Source organism: Hoplias malabaricus, chromosome 13 (assembly GCF_029633855.1).
Source record: "Hoplias malabaricus isolate fHopMal1 chromosome 13, fHopMal1.hap1, whole genome shotgun sequence".
Taxonomy (NCBI): Eukaryota; Metazoa; Chordata; class Actinopteri; order Characiformes; family Erythrinidae; genus Hoplias; species Hoplias malabaricus.
In genome coordinates this window covers 22,951,321-22,963,469 of record NC_089812.1, presented here as the reverse complement: position 1 = coordinate 22,963,469, position 12,149 = coordinate 22,951,321, and the positions used below count along the sequence as shown (strand labels likewise).

The 12,149-nt window shown below is 40.2% G+C and overlaps 1 protein-coding gene across 2 annotated transcripts; it reads right to left on the bottom strand.

Annotated features, from left to right (window-relative positions):
- Positions 1 to 159: 159 nt before the first annotated feature.
- On the bottom strand, positions 160 to 11,855 carry LOC136664725 (uncharacterized). 2 transcript variants are annotated; one of them, XM_066642088.1, is made up of 8 exons: positions 11,753 to 11,855; positions 7,607 to 7,639; positions 7,024 to 7,296; positions 6,103 to 6,417; positions 5,075 to 5,188; positions 3,304 to 3,453; positions 2,759 to 2,947; positions 160 to 1,916 (listed from the first exon to the last, which is right to left on the bottom strand). In XM_066642088.1, exons 1-8 carry the CDS (start codon positions 11,796 to 11,798, stop codon positions 1,744 to 1,746), a joined length of 1,293 nt encoding a protein of 430 aa, XP_066498185.1. In that variant the 5' UTR covers positions 11,799 to 11,855; the 3' UTR covers positions 160 to 1,743. The 2 variants fall into 2 exon arrangements, with proteins under 2 accessions (XP_066498185.1, XP_066498186.1); XM_066642089.1 differs by having other exon boundaries at positions 7,607 to 7,636.
- Positions 11,856 to 12,149: the final 294 nt, after the last annotated feature.

Sequence of the window (12,149 nt, the reverse complement as noted above, 5' to 3'; positions counted from 1 at the left end):
TTAACACACACACACACACACCTAATCTGTATGAATATGTCTGTAATAAATGTTCTGGTAGTTCCACTGTGTCACGTCTCTCATTTCTCCCTGTGTTCTCAATAATCTGATTATCAGAGATGGGCAATAATCAGTTCACGTTTACAAGCACTTTATTGATCTGAAAAAAAGCAGGATTGTGCGTCTGCATGAGGCACCCAGTGATCAGATTTCTTAAAAAACTAACCAGAGTAAGCACATCTTTAACAAAAACTCCTTTTCCTTAATACAGGATCCTTCAAGGGTTTCTTTATTAAAGGCAATGGCTCTGTATAGAAGCACACGCATGGTGACGTGGTTCTTCAGACTGGTGGAGAATGTGTATGGTACATTTGTTATTTTGTCCTAATTCATTCATAAATATAATGTTTCTTCAAAGGTTCCAAGACAACGGTTCCTCTTGGACTATGTGACATATATAGAACATTTGTATGTTTAAGCATTTTGTGCATGTTGAGATCTTTCATATAGAACATGTGGTTCTAAATAGGACCATTGTCTTTAATCAACTTTTAACAAATTTTAAAAAGATTTTGCAGCAGAAAAACATTTTTGTGCTTTACAGAACCATTTACAATACTACAGTTAATAATAATACATTTTAAATACAACACGGAGATTTAAAAAAAGAGCAAAAGCAGTAGTGAGAGAATGTATCCAGTCAGTGGCTTTAAAAAAGGTGGTAGACAGAAGCAAACAGCTCATTCTCCATCAGTCGGAGAAACCACTTCATCATGCAGATGGTTCGAAAACCACAGCAGAGATCACACATTTGTTTTTATCCGACTCACGACGGCAGCTCGTCTTTTGAAGAGGTTCAAACGCTCCTCGGATCGGTGGCCGACGAAAGAATCCAGCGAGAGCTGGACGCTGCAACAAGGAAGGAACAAACTCTACTGATCTGTCTGAACTGATGACGGAGCTGTGTTCAGTCCCAAACAACAACAACACGCCAATACACCATGACCTTAACGTTACCGTCGTTGTTGTTGTGGTTTCCAAAGCCCACTGTTCCCCTTAGAGACGGGGTTTTGAGACGACACGGATACATTTTGGTTGGGAAAAAGCTGTGGGAATGGAAAAACAAACTGGAACCAAACAGAGAGCAGAGTCCAGTAGAATCAGTACCGTGCAGTGGAAAAACACTAAATGACCGACATGAACAGGCTGCTGAAATTTCCTCCCTGTTTAAGCCCCCAGTGTCCAAACCAAACCACAATGTTGCTTTCATTTCTCAATTTTTGTAGAGTCCCATAACTAAAAAGTCTCATTTCTCGAAAGTCATTCACTGATGACATCCGACTAAAAGGAGAAGTGAAGTTTGCGTCCAGATGCATCGTCATGTCCAGAATGGAGTCTGTCCTGAGCGCTGGTGAGAAACAGTGGACCTCTGTATTTAGTTCAGCTGCAGATAAACAGGAGTGTCATTGTCTCAATGACTGAGACATCACTGAGACCTCCACTTAAACTCGAGGAGATACAGGGAACATTCCTGGACTTTCAGGAGAAAAAGCTACAGTCTCCACCATCTCTCCATTTGACCACAGTGTTGTCCAGGAGAAACTACAGAGATATAAATTAGATCTGGTCTTGTTCTTGCCTATGAGAATTGGTTAAGGTTTATGGCCTGATGAACTGAGTATAGTTTCTGAGCATGTGCAGGAGGCTCTCCTGAATTCCCGTTCAGAGCGGAATGGTGTTCCCTCAGCTATCACCACAGCTGACATTGATGTAGTCCTCATCGGCGGTGTCTGAATCCTCACCCTGGACGTTACAGAAGTCTGTATTTTCATAATCCTCTTCATATTCATCCTCCATCTTCGTCACTTCATTTTCCATCACCACCTCTGGATTAATCTTATTCGTCCTTTCAGGAACTGGAGAAACAGGTTTCAGTCTAGAATTACTGAAGAGGCTGAATTTAAACTTTTGAATATTTTTCATTGTGGCCACTAGGTGTCAGTATAACACTTTCTTAATGAAGAATCCTATAAGAGATGCTACTAACATTTATAATCTGACTGAAATGAAAAGATCATCTTACTTTATTTATTTCTAATAAATAGTTATAGAGTAGATGTTATTTCATCATTAATTACTTAAAAATTAATAAAATATTCAGTGAAAATTACACCAAAGCCCAAACACCTATATGTTGTGTTAAATTAGTCAGTGTTATGTGTTCACCCTTTTTTAATCTAGCTTCCGTTTTATTCCAGATTTCATATTCAGTTTCCAAAGAAATCCTCAGCCATGCTCAGAGTTGGCTCTGCTTCTCACAAAAGATGTCAGGTGTGTTTGTGGAACAAAAATTCAAGCCCTGCTCATGAAGATGGAGCACGTCCGGCCCTGAAAACACTGGTCAGTGTCATAGCTTTGGCTCAAATGTGTCTGTTATTTGGGAAGAAGCTGCTGCTAATTCTCAAAATAATGTAGTGGCCACAGCAAAGCCGTACTTCGATATCACTGAGTGTGTTCAGGAGATTTTTGTAGAAAATGGAACCAACTTTAAAGACTTAAACATAAAGATGTGGCTGTAGATTTCTTTGCAGAACTGGAAGCTGATGTTCTGAGAAGAGCGGGTGCTGGTGTAAATGGAGTAAATAAAATACTGTGTAATGTCCTGTTAATTAGGATTTCTGCTTTTTCAGTTGTGACTTTTGTGCTGTTTGCGCTGTTACACACACACACACACACACACACACACACACACACTTACAGATGTAAACATCTTCATCAAGGTCTTCTTGTGTTTTCTTGTTCGGGCCCTCCATGTCGATGTAGTCCTCACCATCATCTCTACCTTCCTCTTCAGGAAAAACCGTCCCTGTGTTCTCATAGTCAGCCTCATCCTCCTCCAGCTCCTCGCCCAAACATGCGATGGTTTTTTGTCGTCCGTTTTTAAAACCTACAGGAGGATTTAGTGAGATACAAAGATTTAAAGTTTTTACTATGCTCCCATGTGCAAACAAATGGCAAAATATTGTTTTAATTAATAAAGAGTTGTTGAAAAATATAAAGTAATAGTTTGGGAGCTTTTCTCTTCAAAGATTTCAGTAATATTCTGTTCAGCATTTGTTATTAATACATGTATAATCTTAATGTTTTGCAATTCATTTTGTGTTAATGTGCCATTCAAATGGTAGGTTATAAGTTAACATCAATCAAAACCACCGTAGATTAATTTCAGAGATTTTTTTGATCATTCTTTACGTGCCCAAATGTAATTACCATCTCAGAATTTACACAAACCAGTTCACTTGCCTTTTGCTGAATCTTCAGTTTCAGCGTCTATATCGACATAATCCTCATTGGAAACCTCAGAGTTTTCTTTCTGACTTATCACTTCTGCATTTTCATAATCATCTTGATCGTACACCTCATTCGCCTCCTCTGTCCCGTACGGTTTGTTACCTACAGAATGTGACAGCAGCAAAAATTGCATGATATGTGAAATATTCTTCCGATTCAGAGCTGGATTTCTGATAATTGCTGCTAAACATTTTGTCCTGTGTTCATTTATTTTTCTAATGAAAGCCACTGCTCTGATGTAAGAGCTCGGTAAAGGGTTAAATATAGACAGTGCCGCAGTCGAGCCACAAGTGAATTAACACTTGTGCACTGTACTGACATCACACTAAAAGTAAACCTACTTTTACATATCAGCACTTTTACAAACAATCAGCAGCTCGAACTGGAGCTTCAAACTGACTCAGTTCTCACCTCCCATTTAAGACAAAGCCTGTTGGTGTGTGTGTCTGTGTGTGTGTATGTGAGGGTGTGGTACTTGAAGAAGCATGATTTACACACAGTTTTCAGTGTCAGAGAAGCGATAACGATCATTGCGATGGCAATGTGTGCAAAGGTTAATACAAAATACAGTTGGGTATATGCACAAATAAATGCAGTTTTTGACCTATAATTAGTCAGCGATAATTGCACATGGTGCAGCTGTGACCTTGAGGTTAGAGAAGTGAGCTTGAGGCCGGAGTGTGGGACCAGCAGGAGAAAGTTCATTCACAGCAGAAGTGCCCTTGAGTGACGCACTTAACCCCCCAAACTGACCCCTGGGCACAGAGGTGGTCACCACTCCTTGCTCTGGTTTTGTGTGTGTTCATAGCCCATAATGTGTGTGAAGAATTGGTGATTAGTGTGTGTTAGTGTTTACTAAAACAGATGTGTCAAATGCAGAGAAGCAATTTCCCCAATGGGAACAATTAAAGAGTAATTATTGCACATGACAGACAGGGGTTGTACAGTGTGTGGTGTAGTGCTCCTATCGTTTTCACTGCTGTGACAATGCAAATTTCCCCACTGTCAGATTGATGAGGGATTATGCTGAGTACAGAATGACTTCCATTGACTCTACTGATAGCCCAGAGTTCACTGAGCTGTGGAGCAGTGGAAACACATGGCTGCACTTGAACGAATTAAAGTGTTTTTAATGCTTTGGGACCCTTTTTTTTTATTTAGTTCACAGTCTGTGGGTATGTATTTGCAAGTGCACTCTCCAATGAGCCCACTCTGCTGTTACTTAACAAAAAGTTGTGCTTTATGACTTTACGGCAGTTTCCTCCAGAGACACCCATTCTCAGGTTATTAAAATCCACTCAAATCATTAGTCCAGGACTTTTATTGTGTATTATTATCATCATTATTATTATTATTATTATTATTACCTGGCTACAAAATAAAATAAAATAAAAGCAGCTTGTGTGGACACTACCCTCCTTCTCTGGGGGCCTTTCTGTCCACATCCTGGGGTCTGTTAGCCCCTAAACTCCATGAGGCTACTTTTCTCACATGACGCTAATGTTGGATCTTTATGATGAAAATAAAATAACCCAGTGAATAGTCCTGAAATAGTCTGAAGTATGGCAATGTCAGCGGGTGAAAATAAAGACAGGTTTATGACAGAGTCACTTGTGCCACCTCCCTGCTATCCCATCATGCCCCAGTTTATATACCACTGCCTTACAGCATTGTTGCTTCACTATTAGAAATAAAAATATGAATTAAAACTGAACCGACTCACTCTGCATTATCTTCTTAGGCCGCCGACGCCTCTTAATGATGCAGAGGATGGTCAGCAGTACTATGAGGAGGACTCCTGCTGTCACACCAGAGGCGATGTAGGGAACTGGGGAAGCTGAGGGAGAAATTACAGTCAGAACGGTAATGATTAAGGAGAGCACATGAGGAAAGACATGTACTGCATCTTTAAGGCTCAATCAAAAAGGTCAGGTTTTATTAAAAAATAAATAAATGTACAGTTTTGAAAGTGAACATGTGAATTAACACAGCTTCCTGGAAACAGCAGAGTGTGATGCTTCAAATAACAGCTTTATTTTTGTTGGAAGATTTGTTTAAATCCAGCTGACCAGTCAGAGCAATGTGGTCATCGTGATAATCCAGACAAATGGTGGCAGAACAGCTCTTTTTGTTTGTAGCACAACACAACATTTTACACAATCTCACACTGTGTCCTAACTGTGAACGGTGTCCTCACAGCAAACCTCACACGGCAAACCTCACAGCACGTCTACACCACAGGCATAAAATCTGCTAATCGCCTCAGATCACATATCATTGCATCAGGAGTAGAAACAGTGCATCTGTCAGAAACAGTGCGTTTGTCAGAAACACTGCCGCTCGTGGCCGCTGTAGACCTCTGTACAGACTATAACAGGAGCGTTCGGTTCTTTACTGTTGCTCTGTCGCTTGCTGTTGGGCAAAGTCTGCCTTCAGTCTCTGTTTCTAAAACATGTTAAATCCTAGTGAATAGTAGTCTGTTCATACTCAAGCTTTTTTTTATTAAAGAAGCCAGTTTTCATCAACATTAAAATGTTTAGCAATTTATTTACTTTACTTACTATAAGAAAAACACTAGAAGTAGAAGAATCAAACTTTGTCGTTTCTGCATCAGCAACTTTATACTCCTTAGAGTGGGTTGCCCACATGAGGGTGACCATGTTTAAAATACATATAGTATCGAATTTCTGACACAGCCAAGCCACTAGGTGTCAGGACAATGAATGAATGAAAAAGCTATCAAGCTTTTACCTTTCACTTTGACAGAGAGTTGAGTGGAACTGGAGGTAAAGGTGCGAGAAGAAACATTTACTTCATAAACACAATTGTAGTTTCCATGTTTGGTGAAATCTGCCTCAGAAAATTCAAAAACGTTATTCACAGCTGACTGAGTTCTAATGTTATGTCCATTGAGCTCCAAGTGGAAGGATCCCCCTGAAAACTGTGGCTTAGTCGAGCAGTTGATGAAGAAGCTGTGTCCCTGGGTCACCTCTGAGTCTTGAAACCACCAGCTGGACTCTTTATCAGGAGAAGAACTGAAGGAGATTTTGGGCTTCTGTAAGTCCACTGAAAAACAAAACGGATTCACTACAGCAGCCATTAAATGATATTTTAATCAGCCAAGTCAGACAGTATAAGTCAGGAGCCTTCACATTCATAGCATTATAAGTCTTTAAACTAATTCATAATTATTACTCTCTTCAATAATGTAATATTTTTATTATAGTGCATGCAGATCAAACTCTGCATTGTTATCCTTCCAATTCTTCAAGTATGTCTTACTATATTTTTAGGATCAATAACTCAAAAACTGATCAATGTATAAACCTGGTTCAAACTTTATGTAGGTCGTGTAAATGGCAGCAATGGTCAGTTTTCTAAACTTTATAAACTAAATAAGATAAAATTAAACAAATGTTCCCATACACTTATGATGAGCCAATGTAACAACATGTTTAAACTGGCTGACTGTATCTCAATAACTGTATTACTAAGTCTCCAGAAACCATATCTATCTATCTATCTATCTATCTATCTATCTATCTATCTAGCTGTCAATCTAGCTTTAGATATGTATAGTTTCTGGAAAGGTACTCTGTTATGGAACTTTATTATTAATATTTTCACAAGTTATTATTATTATTATTATGAAGATATTCTCTGTGCACTCACCCACAGTAATAAAGATATTTCTGCACGGTGGTGAAATGGAGTGATATTTCTGAAATAACTGGCAACTGTAATTACTGAAATGTGAGGGATCCACACTAAAATTAAATGTTACTGAATATGAAGCGGTTTTATTGTCTATTAATTGCCCATTTCTTAATAAACGATATTCAGAAACATTTTGGTTATTACAGCTACAATTGAACTCGACATGTTCCCCAGGTTTGACAGCTTTGTGTAAGGAGATCTCAGTCAATGTGGGTTTCTCCAAGGTACCTGTTAAAGAAACATCATCAGTTTAATGTTAAAAGTCTGTTTAAATGAGCAATCACATAACAAAATGTCGCTAAAAATCAGAATTATACTCCACAGAGTGGGTCCCCAAACTGTGTGTGGCCGTGTTTAAATTAGTTTGAAGTACAGATTCTCTGACAGATCCAGGTCAGTAGGGGTCAATAATTATTACTTGTAAGTTAATGACATATAATATTGACATCCTGTGTGTGTGCTGTCTGTGTTGTTGTTGTTTGTTTTGACAATTGCATGTATGTAATATTTGTTGTTATTTTCTGGACAGGACACTTACCTCCCAATACTGCAACACTTAGAACACCAGCTACTGAAATGAAGAAGAGATTTCTAGTTAATTCAGTAGTTAAATCATTTTATTTAGATAGAGATGAAGTGGGAAATTGTTACAGAAGTAAAACTTATAATTCCACAGTATCTGTTCTTCAATGGTCAGTAGAGGTGGGCGATACCGGGAGTTTTGGTATCGATTCGATACCAAGTAAATACAGGGCCAGTATTGCCGATATTGATACCGATACCGATACCGATACCGCTAGTTTTCACCACGTGCAGGTGCCGAAGCAAAAGACAGGAGCGGGGAGGGTGTGCGCGCGCCAGCTCTGCGCTGACTCACCCATATGGCATAATTTTTGTGGCACAATTCTGCAAGCGCTCACACGGGGATATTGCTGCGCAGATATTTCGAGTGAGCAAGAATGTTTCTGCGTGCGCCCGGATATTTTTGAGCTAGCAAGAAGGTTTCTGCACATGCGATGTCTCTGACCTCTGAGGGTTTTGTGTGTGTGTGTGTGTAAAACTCAGGAGGGTTGCTCAGATGGGTTGATTTAAACCTGCCTTCCTCTCTCTACATGAACAGTTTTTGAACTGCAGTATTAAGCTTCATTTAGAAAGTTATTTACTGGTCTCCAGCCTGTATGTCCTTCCCACTTGGTGGTCAAGCCATCCAATCAGAAACTGAGGCACATTGTAATGGCTGTAAGTGTGGAGCGAGTGCACAGGTCAGAGATAATCACGCGCGCAGGACAGGAGAGCAAGATGTTTAGGTTTTAGTGTGCGTTCAAGAAACCTCCTTGCTCGCTTAAAATATCCACGCACGCTTGCAAAAACCTTCTTGCTCGCTCAAAATATCTGCGCACGCTCAGAAACCTTCTTGCTCTCTCAAAAATATATGTGCGTGTTCAGAAACGTTTTTGCTTGCTTAAAATATCCACGCGCGTTCAGAAACCTTCTTGCTCACTGAGCATCCACAGAGTTCAATAGCGAAGCAGCGAAGTGAAGCGAACCGAGAGGAGTCATTGGATAAATGCTGGGCTTTGTCCCGCCCATCGGACGCTCAGCGTCTCTGGGGGTCTATGGGGCAGTGGGCTGGCCTCGGCTGGCCCGGACGCTCAGCTTCTGCATGATGATTGGATGATCTGTCTGAGGCTGAATCCCTTTTTGATTGACAGCGAAATGAGCGAATCAGCGATCCTTTGGTGTAAAGATCCGTGGGAGCATTAAATTTTCATTCGGTTCTAAGTTGAACTGGAGACTTTCTTTATCCTCTTAGCGGCATTTTCTTTGTTAAAAACGATTAGCGACAAATCTAGCTTCTATTTCTGGTGGGGTTTTTTGTAGCTGCTTGTGTTTGGAGACTGACTTCTATCACTCTTTCTGACTTCTATCGCAGTTTCTGTCCAGCGGGTGCTGCTGAGCCCCTCCACCGTCACAAAGCACTCACAGGCGGACACACTTCACATGGGCCAAGGCCGTTTAAGCAGCCTAGCTCTGCTGGCCATTGAGAAGACACTAGTCAAGTCCCTGGAAAAGACGCCTTGTTGGTACGACAGGGTCACAGAAAAGGAACGGAGGGTAGAATTTACGTATAAATAAACCGACACATTTTATGATGTAGGCTGAAATTGAGCTTCCCCTCCTTGAAAGACCAGCATCCGCCACTGTGGTGGATCATTCTCAGTGCTGCAATGACACTGACGTGATGTTAGTGTGTGTTGCGCTGGTGTGTTGTGCACACGGTGGTGTGTTAGTGTGTGTTGTGCTGGTACAAGTGGATCAGACACAGCAGTGCTTCTGCAGTTTAAACCCCTCAGTGAATGTAAAAAGATATAAAAACTCCAGTTATTTTAGTGTGAAGTCAGCCAGGTACTGCATACAGCGTAATACTCCATCTGCAGGACAGTATCTTGTTTTATATTTCCCATGTAGCCAACTACAGTCACATGACTAATTACCTTGGTGTCCACATTTACCTTGAAACAGTAAAGTTATCCACCACTGACTTCTCAATTTGCAGCTGGAAGTCTCAAAAATAATTTGCCTTTCAGCCAGCTGTATACTACTAATAATAATAATTCACACCCCATTTCCAGGAAAGTTGTTAATAAAAAGAAAATAAAAAAATGTGCTCATCTTTTAAACCATGTAGTTTATTAAAGACAACATTTACATTTTTTAAACTTAGATTTAATTTAATTTTTTATTAAATTAAACCCTATTTTGAAACGGAAGCCAGCAACTTGTTGAAAAAATGTATTGTACTCAGGTTTTTGGGTTTCTGTGCATGCTAAAATAAGCCACATCACAAAAACACACACACAAACCGAGAGAGAGAGAGGGGAGTGCAGTGTCATTTTTTTTCACTTCTGTTTTTCTGGGGTCAGCAGCGCCAGCTGTTGCCAGCTCAGTATGTAAATCAGAGAAGAAATTGTGGCTGACCGAGCTGGAAGTCCTCCACTGTGCCTGGAAGGACTACCTTATTCACTACAGAAGTGGAACTGACTCCAAATTCAGGACAGCACTAACTGCATGAAAGCAGGAGGAAGCCTGTTTCAAGGAGGGCCTTGTGTTGTTTCCTAGTGGCTCTCTCCTTTCAGTTTGGCTATGGTAGAGCTGCTTCTGCTCATTGACCAGTTATCTACTCTGTCCTCCTGATGCTGCAGCTCTTTGATCTGTGATGGGGCTGATCAGCTCAGACTTTTACTAATGGCTTTGATGAATTATGCAGACTCAGAGGTAGCTGCTACCTTCAGTTTTAAAGTAGAACTCTATTGTTTACAAAGTGTTTGACCAGAGGAGGCTGGCCCCCAGTGAATCTTAGTTCCTCCAGAGGTTTCTTCCTCCAGGGTGTGAACCTTTTTTGTGCCCTGTGATTCAGGGTAGGCCTGAACTGGATAAGTGGTTACAAACAACGAATGCATGAATGAATAAAGTAAATGAATGACTTGTAGGGAGCAGTGGAACTTTTTCTGTCTCTCACACACTACCATATTTATATATATTCAGCTATAACATCTGCAGAAAAGAAACAAAATAGATGCTCTAGAGCAGCTGCACCTCAGCCTATGCCACCATCCCAGAAAGCACGCATATATCGGTCCGCTTAAAAAGGTCAGTACTTCACTGACGGTAGGCCACTGCTGATCCATCATTTGACCTCTCAGATTACTGTCCTGTACAAGATCTAACTACTTCTTAATCTCCTCAAACTGATTTTAAATACTTTTATTCAGGAGAATATACTAATATAGATATTACCAACAACTGTAAGAGATACAATAATGAGTAGACCTCATATAAAATGATTAGGCTGAACATGTCAACATTGCACTTGATTAAAAGTATTTACAAATCTAAATAACAAAGAATAATGGGAGAAGGTAAGGAATGAAAAATTTGACTGTGAACGAAAAAGTGACATTTTCTAAACAACCGGTGGTCCGCTCAGAAAACGCTGTGCAAAACATCAGTGGACCTCCAACTTTTCTCTCAGAGGACAAACCGTGGTCTGATGTCTTCTTGCTATCAGGGATGCTTAGTCACATTCAGTTTACATCTTTTATCTTTATGTGTAAGACCTATAGGTATAGATTACATATAGGATCATATGGCTATATATTATGTTTACATTGGTCATTGTTTACACTGCACATATTGACACTTTATTTATCTTTTATATATTTCCACAGTTTATAACTGCACTGTTCTTAGCTTTTGCTTCTATCGATTCTCAGTTATTTTCCATGTCCTGAATATTGTAACACACTTTCTGTCTTTGCTAAGAGTCAGCTAGAAGAGAGTGAAGCAACGCAGCTTTGGACTGTGGAGCAGTGGTGCTGTGTTATTTGGAGTGACGGAAAGCTGTCCAGTACTGCTGGGATGAGCTGGAGTACAAGAACTAATCCTCATACACCAGTACCTTATGCTATGTCTCACTACAACTAATGGAAAACCTTCCCAGAACAGCAGAATCTTTCAGTAAAGAGGAACAAACCCGAGTAATCCCCTTTGTTTCAACAGAAATGCTGAATGAACACTAATGTCTGAATGCACTGTGTCTTTTACAGACCTTTACATTACAAGACTTAGCCCTGTAAATGCTGTAACATTTAAGGATAATAGAGGAATAGAGAAGTAGATTTACCAAGTATTAAAGAGAGATAAGGTCCAGTCCTGGTTCTTAGATCCATGTTTTAAGTCGTATCTAGGTTCTCACTACACTGTGCGGTGCTGCTCTTCTCTACCGGCTTCACCCCTAAAGAGAGGCTCCGGAGGTGGAGCTTCAGCTTCCTTCTCCTTTTGTGAAAAAAATTTATTTCCAGAGTTCAACCCAGATTTCCTTTATGATCTAAAGACAGATACTCTACTGTACCTCTGTGCTCTTTACACTGTTATTGTCCACTGGTGTGAGTGTGTGAGTGACTGGTCAGTGTGTGAAACTGTCCACGTGTGTGTGTGTGTGTGTGTGTGTGTGTAAAGAGCATTGATCTGAAGTGTGTTCCTCTTTTACTGCAGTATTACTCTCTATTTCTCAGGGAATT

Excerpts from the sequence above, each read along its gene's own strand:
- LOC136664725 (XM_066642088.1), bottom strand. The coding sequence starts at position 11,798 with ATGGATCTAAGAACCAGGACTGGACCTTATCTCTCTTTAATACTTG. Across the intron at positions 6,418-7,023 it reads AAATATCTTTATTACTGTGG|TGGACTTACAGAAGCCCAAA; the intron begins GTGAGTGCACAG and ends TTTGTTTTTCAG. Across the intron at positions 2,948-3,303 it reads AACTGAAGATTCAGCAAAAG|GTTTTAAAAACGGACGACAA; the intron begins GCAAGTGAACTG and ends ATCCTCCTGTAG.